Source organism: Pelophylax lessonae, assembly GCF_965119305.1.
Source record: "Pelophylax lessonae genome assembly, chromosome: 1".
Taxonomy (NCBI): Eukaryota; Metazoa; Chordata; class Amphibia; order Anura; family Ranidae; genus Pelophylax; species Pelophylax lessonae.
The window spans coordinates 235184251-235200097 of record NC_138768.1 but is presented as its reverse complement, the minus strand read 5'-3'; the positions used below and the strand labels follow the sequence as shown (position 1 = coordinate 235200097).

At 46.1% G+C, this 15847-nt stretch overlaps 1 protein-coding gene across 1 annotated transcript in view; it reads left to right on the top strand.

Moving 5' to 3' along the window:
• The window catches only part of KNTC1 (kinetochore associated 1), a 792142-nt gene that overhangs the window by 292615 nt on the left and 483680 nt on the right, over nucleotides 1-15847 (top strand). The window contains exons 17-18 of the mRNA XM_082256649.1: nucleotides 14049-14174; nucleotides 14250-14339. Coding sequence (XP_082112775.1) covers nucleotides 14049-14174; nucleotides 14250-14339 — 216 coding nt within the window. The remainder of the gene's footprint in view (nucleotides 1-14048; nucleotides 14175-14249; nucleotides 14340-15847) is intronic.

Genomic DNA, 15847 nt, shown 5'->3' with positions numbered 1-15847 from the left:
AGGGGTGAATATGTCTGTTGATGCGAAAGCAGCGTCACTCAAATGGTTTTTTTCTTCTTTATATACATATTGGCACATATAAGGAATACTGATTACAATGCCGTTCTCTCTCCTCTCCATTGGTTTGTCCCCTATGTGCTGTTTTGCGAAGATTCGGGTTCCTGGTTTGTGTGAGCCCTCTCGGGGCCTCCCTCGCCTATGGGTCCCGGGTCTCCGCACTCGGCTGTTGGACGGTTATGTCCAATGGATATTGATTTTTTGGATGGGTTTTTGTTATATGCCCATCTCCAAAAAGTATGTTCATATTCATTATTTTTGGTTGATACTTTCTAAAATTATCAGTTGTTATTTCAGGGAAAATTCGTATAAAAACAGTCATTTTTTCAGGTCTTTACACTTATAATGCAAGTATATTGGTCAATTTACATTCCTGGTATTCTTGAAGTAGGACCGGGCCCACGGTCAAAGGTATATGGGTGTCCGTTCTCATGTGGATCATGGCCTTATCATGGTATTTTTCAGGAAATTTACATGCTATTACAATCTGGACTGGTTCTGGTCGATTTGTCCTTCAGTTTCATTCTATATCCTCAGAGGCTCAAGTGCGATAGTTGTCCTTTTTATATAGATCATGGGGCTTAAAATCTTGTAACACAATGTCCAGGGATTCAACTCCCCCAATAAGCGGCATAAGGCCTTTAAACAGTACAAAAGATTAGGTGCGGATATACTCCTTTTGCAGGAAACACATTTTGCTGTAGACAGGCAACCAAAATTTTTTGATAAATCTTTCAGACAGTTTAAATGCTCTTCATTTCATAATAAGACCAGAAGGGTAGCTATTTTTATCAGAAATAATATAATATTTGATATCTCCTCCACGTATAGTGACCCAGAGAGCAGATTCCTGATTATAAAAGGTACGGTTGCAGGCAAATCGATTACTGTTGCATCTATTTATGCCCCCAATGAAGCACATGCCTCCTTTTTCAGGCATTTTTTTGAAGTGTTAGGTAGGTTCGAGTCCCCTCATATGGTGGTGGGGGGGGGGTTCAATTTGGCTGCTCATCCATCATTAGACAGGAGTAGTGTTACAACATCATCAAAAGCCTTTCCGAAAAGTTTGACCCGAGCACTTAGTGATATGCAGCTGATTGACGCCTGGCGCGCCCATAATGTTGGCGTAAAGGGTTACACCTTTTACTCTCACCCTCATGATAGTTCTGCTAGGCTAGACTATGTTTTTTGCACACCAGTGTGGTTGGCGAACTCTTCAGATGCGCGGATTCATGTCTGCCCATGGTCCGATCATCAGATGGTATTGTTTGAAGCTGGATGAGTGGGACTGGGCAACACAAAGTATAATTGGAGGTTAAATGATTCATTACTAAATGACCCTGCACTGGTGGCCCAGATTTCCTCTTCTCTGGTGGATTACTTTGAGATCAATGAAGATGGCGTTTCACCTGCACCTATAGTTTGGACAGCACACAAGGCGGTCATTAGGGGTAAATTGATTGCACTGGCCTCAGCTAGGAACAAGGCTAGACTGTCTGACATAAAATCACTCACAAAGGATTTAGATAGGTTATATAACCAACATAGTTTCTCTCCCTCTGCTGCACTCTTGGACCAAATTTACACTAAAAGGAAGGCCCTTGATGATATTCCTTCTAACAATACTGAAAAGGCTCTTAGATGGTCCAAAGCCAAATTTATCCTTCATAGCAATTCTACATCCACCATGTTTGCTAAAAAATTAACTCAATCTACTAAGCCCACTCACGTTTACAAGCTCAGAGGGCCTAATGGAAAGGTTGTCTCACATCCTAAAGAAGTGTTAGACATTTTCACAAACTTTTACAAAGACCTTCTTTCAGTGCCTTCTTAGCTCCCATTGAATGAGTTCCACCCATGGATAGATGGTCTGTCAATCCCGTCGCTTTCGGATAGTCAAAAAGAGTTGTTAGACGCACCCTGTACGGTTGATGAGGTTCTAGAAATAATCAAATCACTTAAATCCTCTACAGCCCCCGGCCCAGATGGTTTTTCCTCTGCCTATTCTAAATCATTTGCCTCAATTTTAGCCCCCAGGATAACTAAGCTATTTAATCATGTTCTTCGGGGGGGGGTTCCCAGAGGAAATGCTCCTTGCGAACATGTCCCTGATACCAAAACCATATAAAGACCACTCTCTACCACAAAATTTCAGACCCATTTCGGTCATGAACAATGACCTCAAACTCTTTGGCTGACTTCTAGCTAACAGATTATCCACTAACATCCACAAACTGATTCACCCTGATCAGACCGGATTTATTCCTGGTAGACAGTTATCGGATAACATTAGGCTGGTTGTGAATATTGTCCATGATGCCAACGTTAAATCCTCTACTTGCCTTGTGAGTTTAGATATTCACAAGGCTTTTGACTGAGTTAGCTGGCCTTATTTAGAACACCTTCTTCCCAAGTGTGGTCTAGGTGAAAGGTTCATTCATGGCTTTAAAGCCCTGTACGAATCCCCACAAACAAGAGTCCACCTCCCTGGATGTAACTCCAACTTTTTTCACTTAAAAAGAGGTACAAGACAGGGTTGCCCGCTCTCCCCCCTTCTGTTTGCTCTAGCGATTGAGCCTTTGGCCACGGCCATCAGGAAGAATATTCATATAGCTGGATACAATAGACGGGGGGGGGGGGGATTCAAACTTAGTCTTTATGCGGACGGTGTCTTATTGTTTTTGTCTAATCCACATATCTCTTTACCTCATCTGCTAATTGAGTTGAAGAAATTTCGGTCCATGTCAGGTCTAGGGGTGAACCTCTCTAAATGTTCACTTATGCCAATAAATTTGCCAAACTGGATGCAGGTATCCATTAGGGAAAGTTTTTCGTTTACTTGGTGTACGAGATCATTTCGCTACTTAGGGGTTCAAATCACTCCTCATTACGACTCTTTTCATTTCAAATTTCCCTCCAGTGTTCAAGAAACTGGGCCTCTTGTTAAAGGCATGGTCTTCGTATCATATTTCATTCCTGGGGAGAGTCATGGCTGTAAAAATGATTATCCTGCCAAAGATCTTGTTTTGTTTCAGGGCTCTCCCCATCAATGTGCCTAAATCACGTCATCTCTTTCCAGCGTGAGATTTCCAAATTTATCTGGAATGGTAAAAGGTCCAGATACAATAGCCACATCCTTTATGCACCCCAGTCCCGCGGGGGTCTGGGTATCCCAGACTTATGGTCCTATTATATCTCAGCTAAACTCATACAAATTGCACAATGGCATGCTGAGTCTGACTGCATCCCCTGGCTCTCCTTTGAACAAGCCTCAGTCTCCCCGTGCCTCCTCTCGGCTGTTCTTTGGAGTGGTTCAAATCCGGTTAATTATGGCTCATTTGCCAACAAAATTGTCAATCATCTATACCGGCTATGGTTGAAGTGGAAAACCCCCCTTAATTTAGTTTTCCGGATCTCCCCCTTGACATCATTTCTAGATCATATTGGCACCCACTCACTTCAGCTGAACAGAGATGACTTTTATCCTTGGATAACCAGAGGCTTGGTGAATTTTAAGAAGCTCTCAGTTGGTAACATTTTTTGCACATTTGAACAACTGATGGACCTACATAAGTTCCCCAGCTCTGAAAGAAACCACTATGATATTCTCAGGGAGTTTTTCCAAGCACAGGGCTCTTTATCACTGAACCCACCATTCACGGTTTTTGAGAACATATGTTCTTCCTCATCTAGGAATAGAGGGCTTATATCATTGTTATATTCACATCTAGTTACACTCACTCTTCCAGAAAAACACAAATATATGCTGAAATGGGAGCAAGACCTTAACTGTGTCTTTTCAGTCCCTGAATGGCATCGCATGCTGTCAAATATGCGTAAATGCTCGCGCTCTAGTGCTTGCAGAGAGTCCTCTCTTAAGCTTCTTACCGGATGGTATATGACCCCCTCCCTAATACACACCTTCTACGGCTCAGTTTCTGCTAACTGTTACAGGGGCTGTAGTGAAGAGGGTGACCTACTCCATATTTTTTGGAGCTGCAATCTATTGCGGCCAATCTGGAATCAAGCTCAACAGCTCATTTCTAAACTGGTAGGTTCGGTGATATCTCTTACACCAAAGATTTGTCTTCTGTTTGTGAAAGTTCCAGTAGTTCACAACTCCACCTCCAATCTGATACACACACTGATGTGCTCCATTCACTGGATGATTGCCCTTAATTGGCGCTCAGACACTCTACTGTGGTCTCCGGTTCTATCCAGAATGGAATGCATCAAGCTAACAGAAAGAATCTTTCACTCCCTACATGGTTCAATGTTGACTTTCCATGCTAAGTGGGATCTTTGGGAGATTTCTTTATGCTTCAGGTGAGATGGGATATATTTGGAATGAAGGTTTTGACCCTATGCTAACAACGGTCTGTTTGATTAGCGATTAGCTTTTATATTTTGACCAGTAAATATTTCGTGATTTATGCAATTTTCATGTCTTTTCTCTATGCATTGTATAAGAGAGAAAAAAATATTCTTTTTTTTGTACGATGATACATATTTGACCTGTATTGTTCTTTTTTTTTTATGACTTTCTAATAAAATCTTTTGTAAACAAAAAAAAAGAAAATAATGGTGGCCACACAAAATATTGACATTTTAGGCCCAATTTGGACATTTTAACTTAGGGGTGTACTCCCTTTTGTTGCCAGCGATTTAGACATTAATGTCTATGTGTTGAGTTATTTTGAGGGGACAGAAAATTTACACTGTTATACAAGCTGTACATTCACTACTTTACATTGTAGCAAAGTGTAATTTCTTCAGTGTTGTAACATGAGAAGATGTAATAAAATATTTACAAAAATGTGAGGAGCGCACTCACTTTTGTGAGATACTGTAGTTGTATCTGGTAATGACTGTAGCACCAATATACGCACGTCCATATTTTTAAAGTTGCGATTAGTTCAGGAGATGCAACAATATTACTCTGTGAAGATTTGTTTTATGTTTGAATGCATTGCGTGAGGTATAAGAAAAGGAAAAGACTGTGAAGAGAGGAGGAAAATAGATGTAAGAAAAGTCTGCTAAAAATGTTCTCTTTGACCTGAAAATCTAGTAAGGTCTAAGGCTCTATTCACACTTGTGAATAGGGCTGTTCATCTATACACGTAGGACAGCCAACTGGCAATTAGATGCAATTGAAAGCAATAGAAGGCTGCCAGCTCCTGTAACCAATAGCGGCTGCTTGCAAGTTATTGCTCATGGAGCATCTACCAGTTTTTCCATCTACCCTGTACCCAGTCTTCACCCAGGGCCGATCATTCACAGGTAACTGCTCCATGAGCTATTATTACATGAGCAGCTGCAATTAGCAGTGGGAGCTGTTAGTTTCCCATTGCATTCAATGGGTTGCCGCCTGCTTTTATTCCCTGGGAACCCCTCCCACATGTAATTGTGAATGAGGCCTCTGGAGAGTTTGATTTATTTACAAGATATTTTGTTGCACTGTTCTGAGAATAATATTTATGCTGCTGTTGGGCACATAAATAATACACATGAAAAGCATCGTGGAACGTTTTTTCAATGAACAATTCTATGTTGGAAGAGGCTATCATAATAATAAATGTTTGAGATTTTTTTTTTTATGGTTTATCTTCAAGAACAATCAACAGAAAACAACTCTTCAATTCCTGTCAGAGAACCACCACCACCAGGTGGTGAACCTGGTGATACACTGGGCTTCTTTGTACTGTATTTGCACTAATACTCAATTGATGTTTAGAAAGGATGTGGATCCATTTTAATTTTCTAAGCTTTTATTGTATTATTAAAGCTGTATCTTCTCTCTAATTCTCATATGATTTGTCTTGTGTGGCATACTGAATATTATATTCTCTACTCCAATCTTCTGCTAGGAATTGGAGGTTTGTTTCTCTGTTCGGTGTAGATGCATGGGGCATAGTGCCTAATTTTATCTCTACAAAGGTCTTCCACTCATTTACACATTTGTATCTTAAGGAACAGGATGATGTTTATTTACATTTTGGCAAATGATATTGAAGATGTGCTAGGTTTTATTTTGTTGATGCCTTTTATGAATCTAATGCTTTAGCCAAACGTTTTGAGAATGACAAGAATGACACAAATATTCATTTTCACTAAGTTTGCTGCTTCAGTGTTTTTAGTTTGTTTTGTTAGATGTTTCTATGATATACTGAAGTATATTTACAAGCATTTCAGAAGTGTCAAGGCTTTTATTGACAATTACATTAGGTTTATGCAAAGAGTCAATATTTGCAGTGTTGATCCTTCTTTTTCAAGACCTCTGCAATTTTCCCTGGCATGCTGTCAATCAACCTTTGGGCCATTCTTGCATAATCCAATGTTTGGAATTTGTCAGAATTTGTGGGATTTTTTTTATTGTTAACCTGCCTCTTGAGGATTGACCACAAGTTCTCAATGTAATTATTGTATGGGGAGTTGCCATGGACACAAATCTTCGATGTTTTATTCCCCAAGCCACCTAGTTATCATTTTTGCTTTATGTCAAGGTGCTCGATCATTCTGGAAAAGGCATTGTCCATCACGGAACTGTTCTTGGATGGTTGGGAGAAGTTGCTCTTGGAGGATGTTTTTGTAATGTATCCTATATTCATGGCTGTTCCTTTAGGCAAAATTGTGAGTGAGCCCACTCCATTGGCTGAAAAGCAACCCCACATATAAATGGTCTCAGGGTGCTTTACTTTTGGCATGACACAGGACTGATGGTAGCGCTCACCTTTTCTTCTCCAGACAAGGTTTTTTTTTTTTTTTTGGATGCCCCAAACAATCCAAAGTGGATTAATTAGAGAAAATTTCTTTACCCCAGTCCTCAGTCCAATCCTTGTACCTTTTGCAAAATGGGAGTCTGTCCCTGATGTTTTTTGCTGGAGAGAAGTGGCTTCTTTGCTGCCCTTCTTGTGGACACCAGGCCATCCTCCAAAAGTCTTCACCTCACTGTGCGTGCAGATGCACTAACCCCTGCATGCTGCCATTCCTGAGCAAGCTCTGCACTGGTGGTGCCCCAATCCTGCAGTTGAATCAAATACAAGGTTTTAAACCAGTTTGGGAAGTCCGCTGGCTGGTACCGAGCCACGGATAGTACGAGCGGAGACTGACCAGACAGCCGTGAGGAAGCTAAACATAACAAGTAACATTATCATTGTTTTTCATATTGTGAGTGCATTTATTGTGGATTTTATGGTTTAATAAAACTGGTGTGTACAGTTTACACCAGTGTTTCTCAACTCCGGTCCTCAGGGCACACTAACAGGCCAGGTTTGCAAGATAACTGAATACATCACAGGTGATATAATTTGCTGCTCAGTGATTGAAGTATTCTAGTCTGCATCTCCCCAAGGTGATACTTAAAATCTGGCCTGTTAGTGTGCCCTGAGGACCGGAGTTGAGAAACCCTGGTTTACACTATGAGTCTTCATCTTATGTTACATGGTGTCTGAGATTACATGGTGTCTGAGGATTGAGAAGGAGTCATCCGGAGTTTAAATTGAACTTTGAGCAGCTGGAACCACTTGGATTTATATCTGGCCCATGTCTGATCTCCTATAGGTACATGGGCAATACCTAGGGGGTCACAATGGTGAGGTGATGGTGCGGTTATGCAAGTTTCACTGACCAGCATGAAGGACTGATTTAATAGGAGCTATTATCCGAATTGTTTCATCCTGCATTTCTGTTTGACCAGTTTGAGCACCTTTGACTATCCACTATACACTGGGACTTTGCTCTGTGTTATTATTAGCGCTGTAAATGTTCTCATTTATTTCCTAATAACAGGATATTATGTACACACCTTTTATATGCAAATTACCATTATTAAAATTGAGACAGCAGACTTTGTGAAAATGTATTTCTCTTACGTCCTCCGACAGTCGCCGCCTCATCTAAGTCATCACTGTTGGGTATTGTCTTCCTATCCGTAGGAATAGCTAGGCATATAGACTTAGTCCAAAGACAAAAGGCATTAGCATATACACACCCATGGGAGCTGTCCCATCTGGTCAATACACCCCCTGCATCACCACTCCCAACTCAGTTTTAATCTGCCTAGCATCAGGAATAGTCAGGCTTACCTTGTGCTGGGGCTTCAGTCTCAGCCTTCCTAATCTTTTATTTGATTTTCTTGGAAAATGTCAGTTTTTTTCTCTCATTTTACTAGCTGTTTATTTTGTCAGCTTCTAGTGTTAGTTTTCTCTTCGGATGAAGATGGATCATGTGGTGCTGGGATTCAGACTGGCCGTCCTGGTTCTCCAGAGCAAAAGGGTCAGATGGATCCCAGGCCCGCCATCGAGCGTTCAGCTATGGTTCGCCCTGGCATTACGAATAACCCATCCCTGTTCGCTACAGGGATGCAGCTGTGAGGTGGCTACCTCACAGGACTAGTCTGCGGTGCTGCAGCATCATGTCCCTGGCTCACGGCACTCCCTGTCAGATGAGGACAGAGGTTTTCCGTGCATGGAGGCTCTCCACGCCATCTGGTGCAGGTAAGTACTTTTCTGTGTGGGGCCTCTGTTTGGTGTGACAGTCTGTGTTGCTGTATGTTTCCCTGTGTCTGTGCCTGTGTGACTCCCTGTGCAATCCCTGCGGGGTTCGCTTGTGCAATTCTGTATGTTGCTTTGGAGGTCCCTGTCCCTGTGTCACCTTAGGTGCATGTTGGGGGTGCAGACGTTTGTGCTTGTGCGGCGACCGCAGCGCTGCATTTTCGCGCGGTCCGCCATCTTGTATAGCTCCTCTGGGGCGATCATGCATGTCATTTTGGCGCCATCCGCCGCCATTTTGTGGGCGGTGGAACGATCGGTCCGGCCGCATGTCGGCGGCCATTTTGGCGTAGCCTCCAATGCATCCCTATGGGGCAGCCATTTTCCCGGGGTTTGGCTTATAGTCCAGCCCTCTCCAGCAGCACTTCCTTTTCCATCAGCAGCAAGGACACTGGCAGCAACTCTCTGCGGGCTCTGCAGGTTATCCCTCTCAATTTCCCTCTGTATATTGCTTCTGGCTCAGTTCCTTTTCTCCTTTGGGGGTCTTTCATAGCTGTGACAGTAGCGGTAGGCTGCGCACACCGCATCGCTTTTAAAGGGGACAGTACACTGTTTTTGCACTGTAGTTTGTTTTGATAACTTGAGCCATGGATTCTCAGGAAAGCAAGTTTCCTCCAGCTTTAGTGGGGGGCCCCAGTTCTCCTGTGGCCCCGCTGCGACCTGATCTGGCTGCTGTAGTAGCGACTTTGGTGGCAAATATGGAAATGCTGATGTCTGAACGGGCTGCGAGTTAGAGGCCCAGGTTGTCTCTCTCTTCTGATTCGGATGGGGATATGGCTGCTGCTGCTGCGAGCGTGCCCTTTTCAGGGTCCCGCTCATCCTTAGACCCCCCGGGGTCTCAGGGGGAGGCTGAAATGGAGGGTGTTGACACATCCTCCCCAGGGTCACCTGAAGAACGGACGACCATGGATGAGTTGATTGTTTCTGTTAAAAAAACTTTGCATTTAGAGGATGAGCCCTGTCCTCCGGGCGTTGTGTCCTCGTTTGGGACGCACAGGACCCGCAAGTCTGCGCAGGTTTTTCCCTGCCCAGCTGAATTTCATTACACTGTTAATGAAATGTGGCGTACGTTAAAACGTCCATTCCTGGTACCTAGTCGGTTCAAATTGCTTTATCCTTTTACGCCGGCTACGGAATCACGATGGTGTGTGCCTCCACAGGTAGACCACACTGTGGCCGTGCTGAACAAGGCTACCTTGGTTCCTACTGAGGATACCCCGGTTTTCCGGGATCCCACGGACCGGCGGTTGGAGTCTCTAGCCCGCCATTCCTATACGGTGGCGGGTTCGTTGCTCAAACCCGTTTTCGTGTCCGTTCTGGTGGCTCAGGCGGTTGCTGATTGGACTAAGATGCTCAGAAGCAATCTTGTGTCTGATGACGTGCCGCCTGCCCGACTGGGAATGGTGGATCAGATCCACCAAGGAGTCATGTATTTGTGTGATGCAGCCTTGAATGAGGCCCCCTTGGTGGCTCGCCTCTCTAGTGTCGCGGTACTTAACCGGCGACTGATATGGCTGAAGAGCTGATCGGCCGACCAGTCCTCACGGAAAACAGTTGCTGATTTTCCCTATGCTGGCTCTCGCCTTTTTGGCGAGGCATTGGATACCCTGGTGAAGGGCGTCACGGGGGGCAAGAGCACTATGCTGCCCCAGAACCCGAAGAACAAGTCTTTCCAAAGCAAGCGGGGTTCTGCGCCTAGATCCAATCAGGGGTCCTTTCGTGCCTTTCGGAACCAATCCAAGGGCAAGCCCTTCAAGGCCCAGGGCAACCAGAAGAAACCCTGGGCGGGTAAGCAGAAGGCCGGCAATGCCGGCACGGCGGGACAATCCGCCTCTGCCTGAAGGGGCGCCCTCACCCATTTCAGGGGTGGGGGGGGGGGACGTTTGCGCGGTTTCCTCCAACCTTGGCTGCTCCGGATATCGGACAGGTGGGTCCAGGAAATCGTTCGATCAGGTTAGAAGATCGAATTCCTTTCCCGGCCGGCGGACAGATTCTTTCCCTCCAATCTCCATCTGCTTCCGGGGCGTCTGCTGGACTTGCATCAAGCGGTGCAGGACCTGCTTGCTCAGGGAGTGATTGTCCCGGTGCCTCATCGGGACAGGTTTCGGGGGTTTTATTCGAATCTGTTCACTGTACCCAGGAAGGAGGGCAAAGTGCGTCCTATTCTGGACCTGAAAGCGCTGAACCGCTTTGTGCGTGTTCGGAAGTTTCGAATGGAGTCTCTCCGTTCGGTTGTGGCCTCCTTGAGTCCAGGAGAATTCCTGGCTTCGATAGATCTGAAGGATGCGTACCTACACATCCCCATTTTCGAGGGTCATCAGCGGTACCTTCGGTTTGCTATCGCAGAGGACCACTACCAGTTTGTGGCGTTACCTTTCGATCTCGCTTCGGCACCCAGGGTCTTTACCAAGGTGTTGGCACCGGTCCTAGGCCTGCTGCGGGCCCAGGGCATTGCGGTCCTGGGGTACCTGGACGATCTGCTTCTGAGATCGCGTGCCAGTCAGGACCTTGTGCGCGATCTGTCCATCACGGTACAGACGCTCCAGGAGTTCGGATGGACCATCAACGTTCAAAAATCAGCGTTGTCTCCATCGCTTCGCCTTCCTTATCTGGGAATGGTTCTGGACTCTGCTCAGGCAAAGGTGTTCTTGCCGGAGGACAAGCTCTTGACTTTGCGGGACGAACTCAGGTCCCTCAGGGACAATCCGTCCTCGTCACTCAGGACCTGCATGCCGGGCCTGGGGTTGATGGTGTCGGCCTTCGAGGTGATTCCCTTTGCCCAGTTCCACACGCAGGCTCTCCAGACGGAGATCCTGGCCAGGTGGGACAGACTTCCTCAGTCCTTGGATCTGGATGTCTCCTTGAGTCGCCACACCAGATTGGCTCTTCTATGGTGGATCCAGTCCCCGTCGGTGGCGGAAGGCAAGTCCTTCTGTCCGTTGGTGTGGACAGTGGTTACCACGGACGCCAGCCTGTCGGGCTGGGGTGGAGTCCTGGGCAACCTGTCTGCCCAGGGCACTTGGTCGGAGGAGGAGTCCCCCCCCCCCCCCGATAAATGTGCTAGAACTACGAGCGATAAAACTCTGTCTCTTCCAGTGGTCGAATCGCCTCCAGGGCCTGCCTGTCGCGTACAGACGGACAATTCTACCGCGGTGGCTTACATCAACCACCAGGGGGGCACCAGGAGTGCTTGAGCGGCCCGGGAGGTGACCGAAATTCTGTCTTGGGCCGAGACTCATGTCCCGGCGATCTCGGCAGTTCACATTCCGGGTGTGGAGAATTGGCAGGCCGACTATCTGAGCCGCCAGACCCTGGACCAGGGGGAATGGTCCCTACACCCGGAGGTCTTTCAGATGCTGTGTGCGAGGTGGGGATCCCCAGACGTGGATCTGTTAGCATCTCGGCTAAATCGATAGGTGGAAAGATTCGTGGCAAGAACGCGCGATCCGTTGGCGGACGCCTCGGATGCGTTGGTGGCCCCTTGGCATCAGTATCATCGGATGTACGCCATTCCTCCGATTCAGTTACTATCCCGGTTCCTTCGCCGATTGGTCTCGGAACCGCACATGGTGATTCTGGTGGCGCCGGACTGGCCTCGCCGGTCCTGGTACGCCGACGTTGTTCACCTGGCAGTGGCACCTCTGTGGCGTCTGCCTCTGCGGGAAGATCTCCTGTCTCAAGGTCCGATCTTCCATCCTGCTTTACAGTCGCTGGCTTTAACGGCCTGGCTGTTGAGACCCATGTTTTGAAGGACAAGGGTCTATCCCCTGAGGTTATCCCTACCCTAATCAAGGCTAGGAAATCCTCCTCTGGTAAGATCTATTACCGTACCTGGAAAGCCTATTTCACCTGGTGTGAGTCCAGGGGGTTCTCCCCTCGTTCTTACTCGGTGTCGAGCATCTTGGCTTTCCTCCAGTCTGGAGTGGATCAGCGCCTGGCGCTGGCCACGATAAAGGGGCAAGTGTCTGCACTGGCTGTCCTTTTCCAACGCCCTGTGGCGTCTCATTCCTTGGTGCGCACCTTTATTCAAGGTGTGCGACATTTGGCTCCTCCCAGGAAGGAGCCTTTACCTCCATGGGACTTGAACTTGGTTCTGTCCGCGTTGCAGCGTGCTCCCTTTGAAAACATCAGGGAGATATCGTTGCCTCTGCTGTCGAAAAAGGTTGCCTTTCTCGTGGCGATCCCTTCGGCTCACAGAGTGTCGGAGCTGGCGGCGTTGTCTTGCCGCTCCCCTTACTTCATAATTCACAAGGATAAGGTGGTTTTGCGACCACCCCCATCCTTCCTTCCCAAGGGGATTTCTGAATTTCACTTTAATGAGGACATTGTCCTGCCTTCGCTTTGTACGAAGCCTAAACATCCAAAGGAGATTGCCTTGCATTCCTTGGATGTTGTCAGGGCGATCAGGGTTTACCTGTCATCTACGGAATCCTTTCGGAAGACGGATTCCCTCTTTGTCCTTCCTGAGGGATCTCGGAAGGGCATGGCTGCGTCTGCAGCAACTATTGCCAAATAGATCAGACAGACCATTGAGCAGGCTTATGCCTTGAAGGAACGGGTTCCGCCCTTCCCTGTTAAGGCGCACTTTACTAGGTCTTTGAGTGCTTCCTGGGCCTATTGGCATCGGGCCTCGGTGGCTCAGGTGTGCAAGGCGGCGACTTGGTCGTCGGTGCACACTTTTTTTCCAAGTTCTACAAAGTAGACGTTCTGGCATCAGCTGATGCTTCTTTTGGCCGCAAAGTTCTCAGTGCGGCAGTGCCATGATGGACCCTTGATTTTTTCTCTGGGTCCCTGGCTGTTGGCATTTGCTTTCCTGGGCTGTTGCTCCGGTTGAGCATTGTTGTTTTCTGTTGCCCAGTTGGTTCTCTTACGGTGCATGTAAGATTCCTTTCTCTGATGTGGGTACTGCGTTGCCTTTTCTACGGTTGCGTCTCCCACCCCTCATGTCTATACTGCTTTGGGACATCCCAACAGTGATGACTTAGAGGAGGCGGCGACTGTCGGAGGACGTAAGAGAAAACTGAATTTTTTTAAAATCTTACCTGTAAAATTCCTTTCTTTGAGTCCTCTGACAGTCGCCACCCCGCCCCTCTTGGGGTCCTTATTACCTACTGCTATGCTACCAAACTGAGTTGGGAGTGGTGATGCAGGGGGGGTATTGACCAGATGGGACAGCCCCCATGGGTGTGTATATGCTAATGCCTTTGGACTAAGTCTATATGCCTAGCTATTCCTACGGATAGGAAGACAATACCCAACAGTGATGACTAAGAGGAGGCGGCGACTGTCGGAGGACTCAGAGAAAGGAATTTTACAGGTAAGATTTTACAAAAATTCCGTTATTTGTGTCATTCTCAAACTTTTGACCAGGGCTTTACCCCTTTTTGTTAAAAAGGCAGTTTGCTAGAATGTTATACTAAAACAGATTAATCTTTTGAGCAGCTTGTGTATAAAGTAAAAGTCAACACCATACTGGAGAAAATGGCTTCCACATCCATTGGAAATTATGGACAGTCTCTCTGGCAGGAGCTTGTGGATGAAGCCAAAGACAGTCTAGTAAAAATAAAGGTATGCTGTCTTCTTTAGATTTGATGATTCCATCTGCCTGTTCAAAATGTTAACATATTTCTTTTATGCGTTCAGGATGATAATTTTGTGACTGAATACTGTGTTAATGCCCCCTGGCCTACATATGAAACAGCCTTTGATATGCTGAGTTATGCAAAAACCAGGGTAAGCTATGGTTTCTCATCCTGTATTGTTGTACATTGTTTACAAGAAAAGTCTAGATGTTTAATTAAATGCCATGCATTTGCCCACTTACATTAAATTTTGCTCAGTTAAAATTTGCTGCCATGGATTTTTTGTTTTATTTAAATATACAGTATCTCACAAAAGTGAGCACACCCCTTATATCTTTTCATGTTACAACACTGAAGAAATTACACTTTGCTACAATGTAAAGTAGTGAGTATACAGCTTTTATAACAATGTATATTTGCTATCTCCTCAAAATGACTCAACACAGCCATTAATGTCTAAACTGCTGGAAACAAAAATGATTACACCCCTAAGTGTAAATGTCCAAATTGAGCCCAAACTGACAATATTTTGTGTGGCAACCATTATTTTCCAGCACTGCCTTAACCCTCTTGGGCATTGAGTTTACTAGAGCTTCACAGATTGCCACTGGAGTCCTCTTCCACTCCTCCATGACCACATCACGGAGCTTGTGGATCTTGGAGACCTTGCACTCCTCATCCTTCTGTTTGAGGATGCCTCACAGATGCTCAATAGGGTTTAGGTCTGGATACATGCTTGGCCAGTCCATCACCTTTACCCTCAGCTTCTATAGCAAGGCAGTGGTTGTCTTGAAGGTGTGTTTGGGGTCGTTATCCTGTTGGAATACTGCCCTGCAGCTCAGTCTCCGAAGGGAGCCGATCATGCTCTGCTTCACAGTACATGTTGGCATTCATGGTTCTCTTAATGAACTGTAGCTCCCCAGTGCTGGCAGCACTCATGCAGCCCCAGACCATGACATTCCCACCAGCATGCTTGACTGTAGGCAAGACACACTTGTCTTTGTACTCCTCACCTGGTTGCCGCCACACACACACTTGACACCATCTGAACCAAATAAGTTTATCTTGATTTCATCAGACAACAGGACATGTTTCCAGTAATCCCTGTCCTTAGTCTGCTTGTCTTCAGCAAACTTTTTGCAGGCTTTCTTGTGCATCATCTTTAGAAGAGGCTTCCTTCTGGGACGACAGCCATGCAGACCAATTTGATTCAGTGTCTGGCATATGGACTGAGCACTGATGGGATGACCCCCACCTCTTCAACCTCTGCAGCACTGTTGGCAGCACTCATACGCCCATTTCCTAAAGACAACCTCAGGATTTTATGCTGAGAACGTGCACTCAACTTCTTTGGTCGACTATGGCGAATCCTGTTCTGAGTGGAACCTGTCCTCTTAAACCACTGTATGGTCTTGGCCTCTGTGCTGAAGCTCAGTTTCAGGGTCTTGGCAATCTTCTTATAGCCTAGGCCATCTTTAGGTAGAGCAACACATTTTTTTTTTTTCAGATCCTCAGAGTTCTTTGCCATGTTGAACTTCTAGTATGAGAGAGTGAGAGCGATTACACCAAATTTAACACACCTGCTCCCCATTCACACCCGAGACCTTATAACCCTAATGAGTCACATGACACCGGGGAGGGAGAATGGCTAATTGGGCC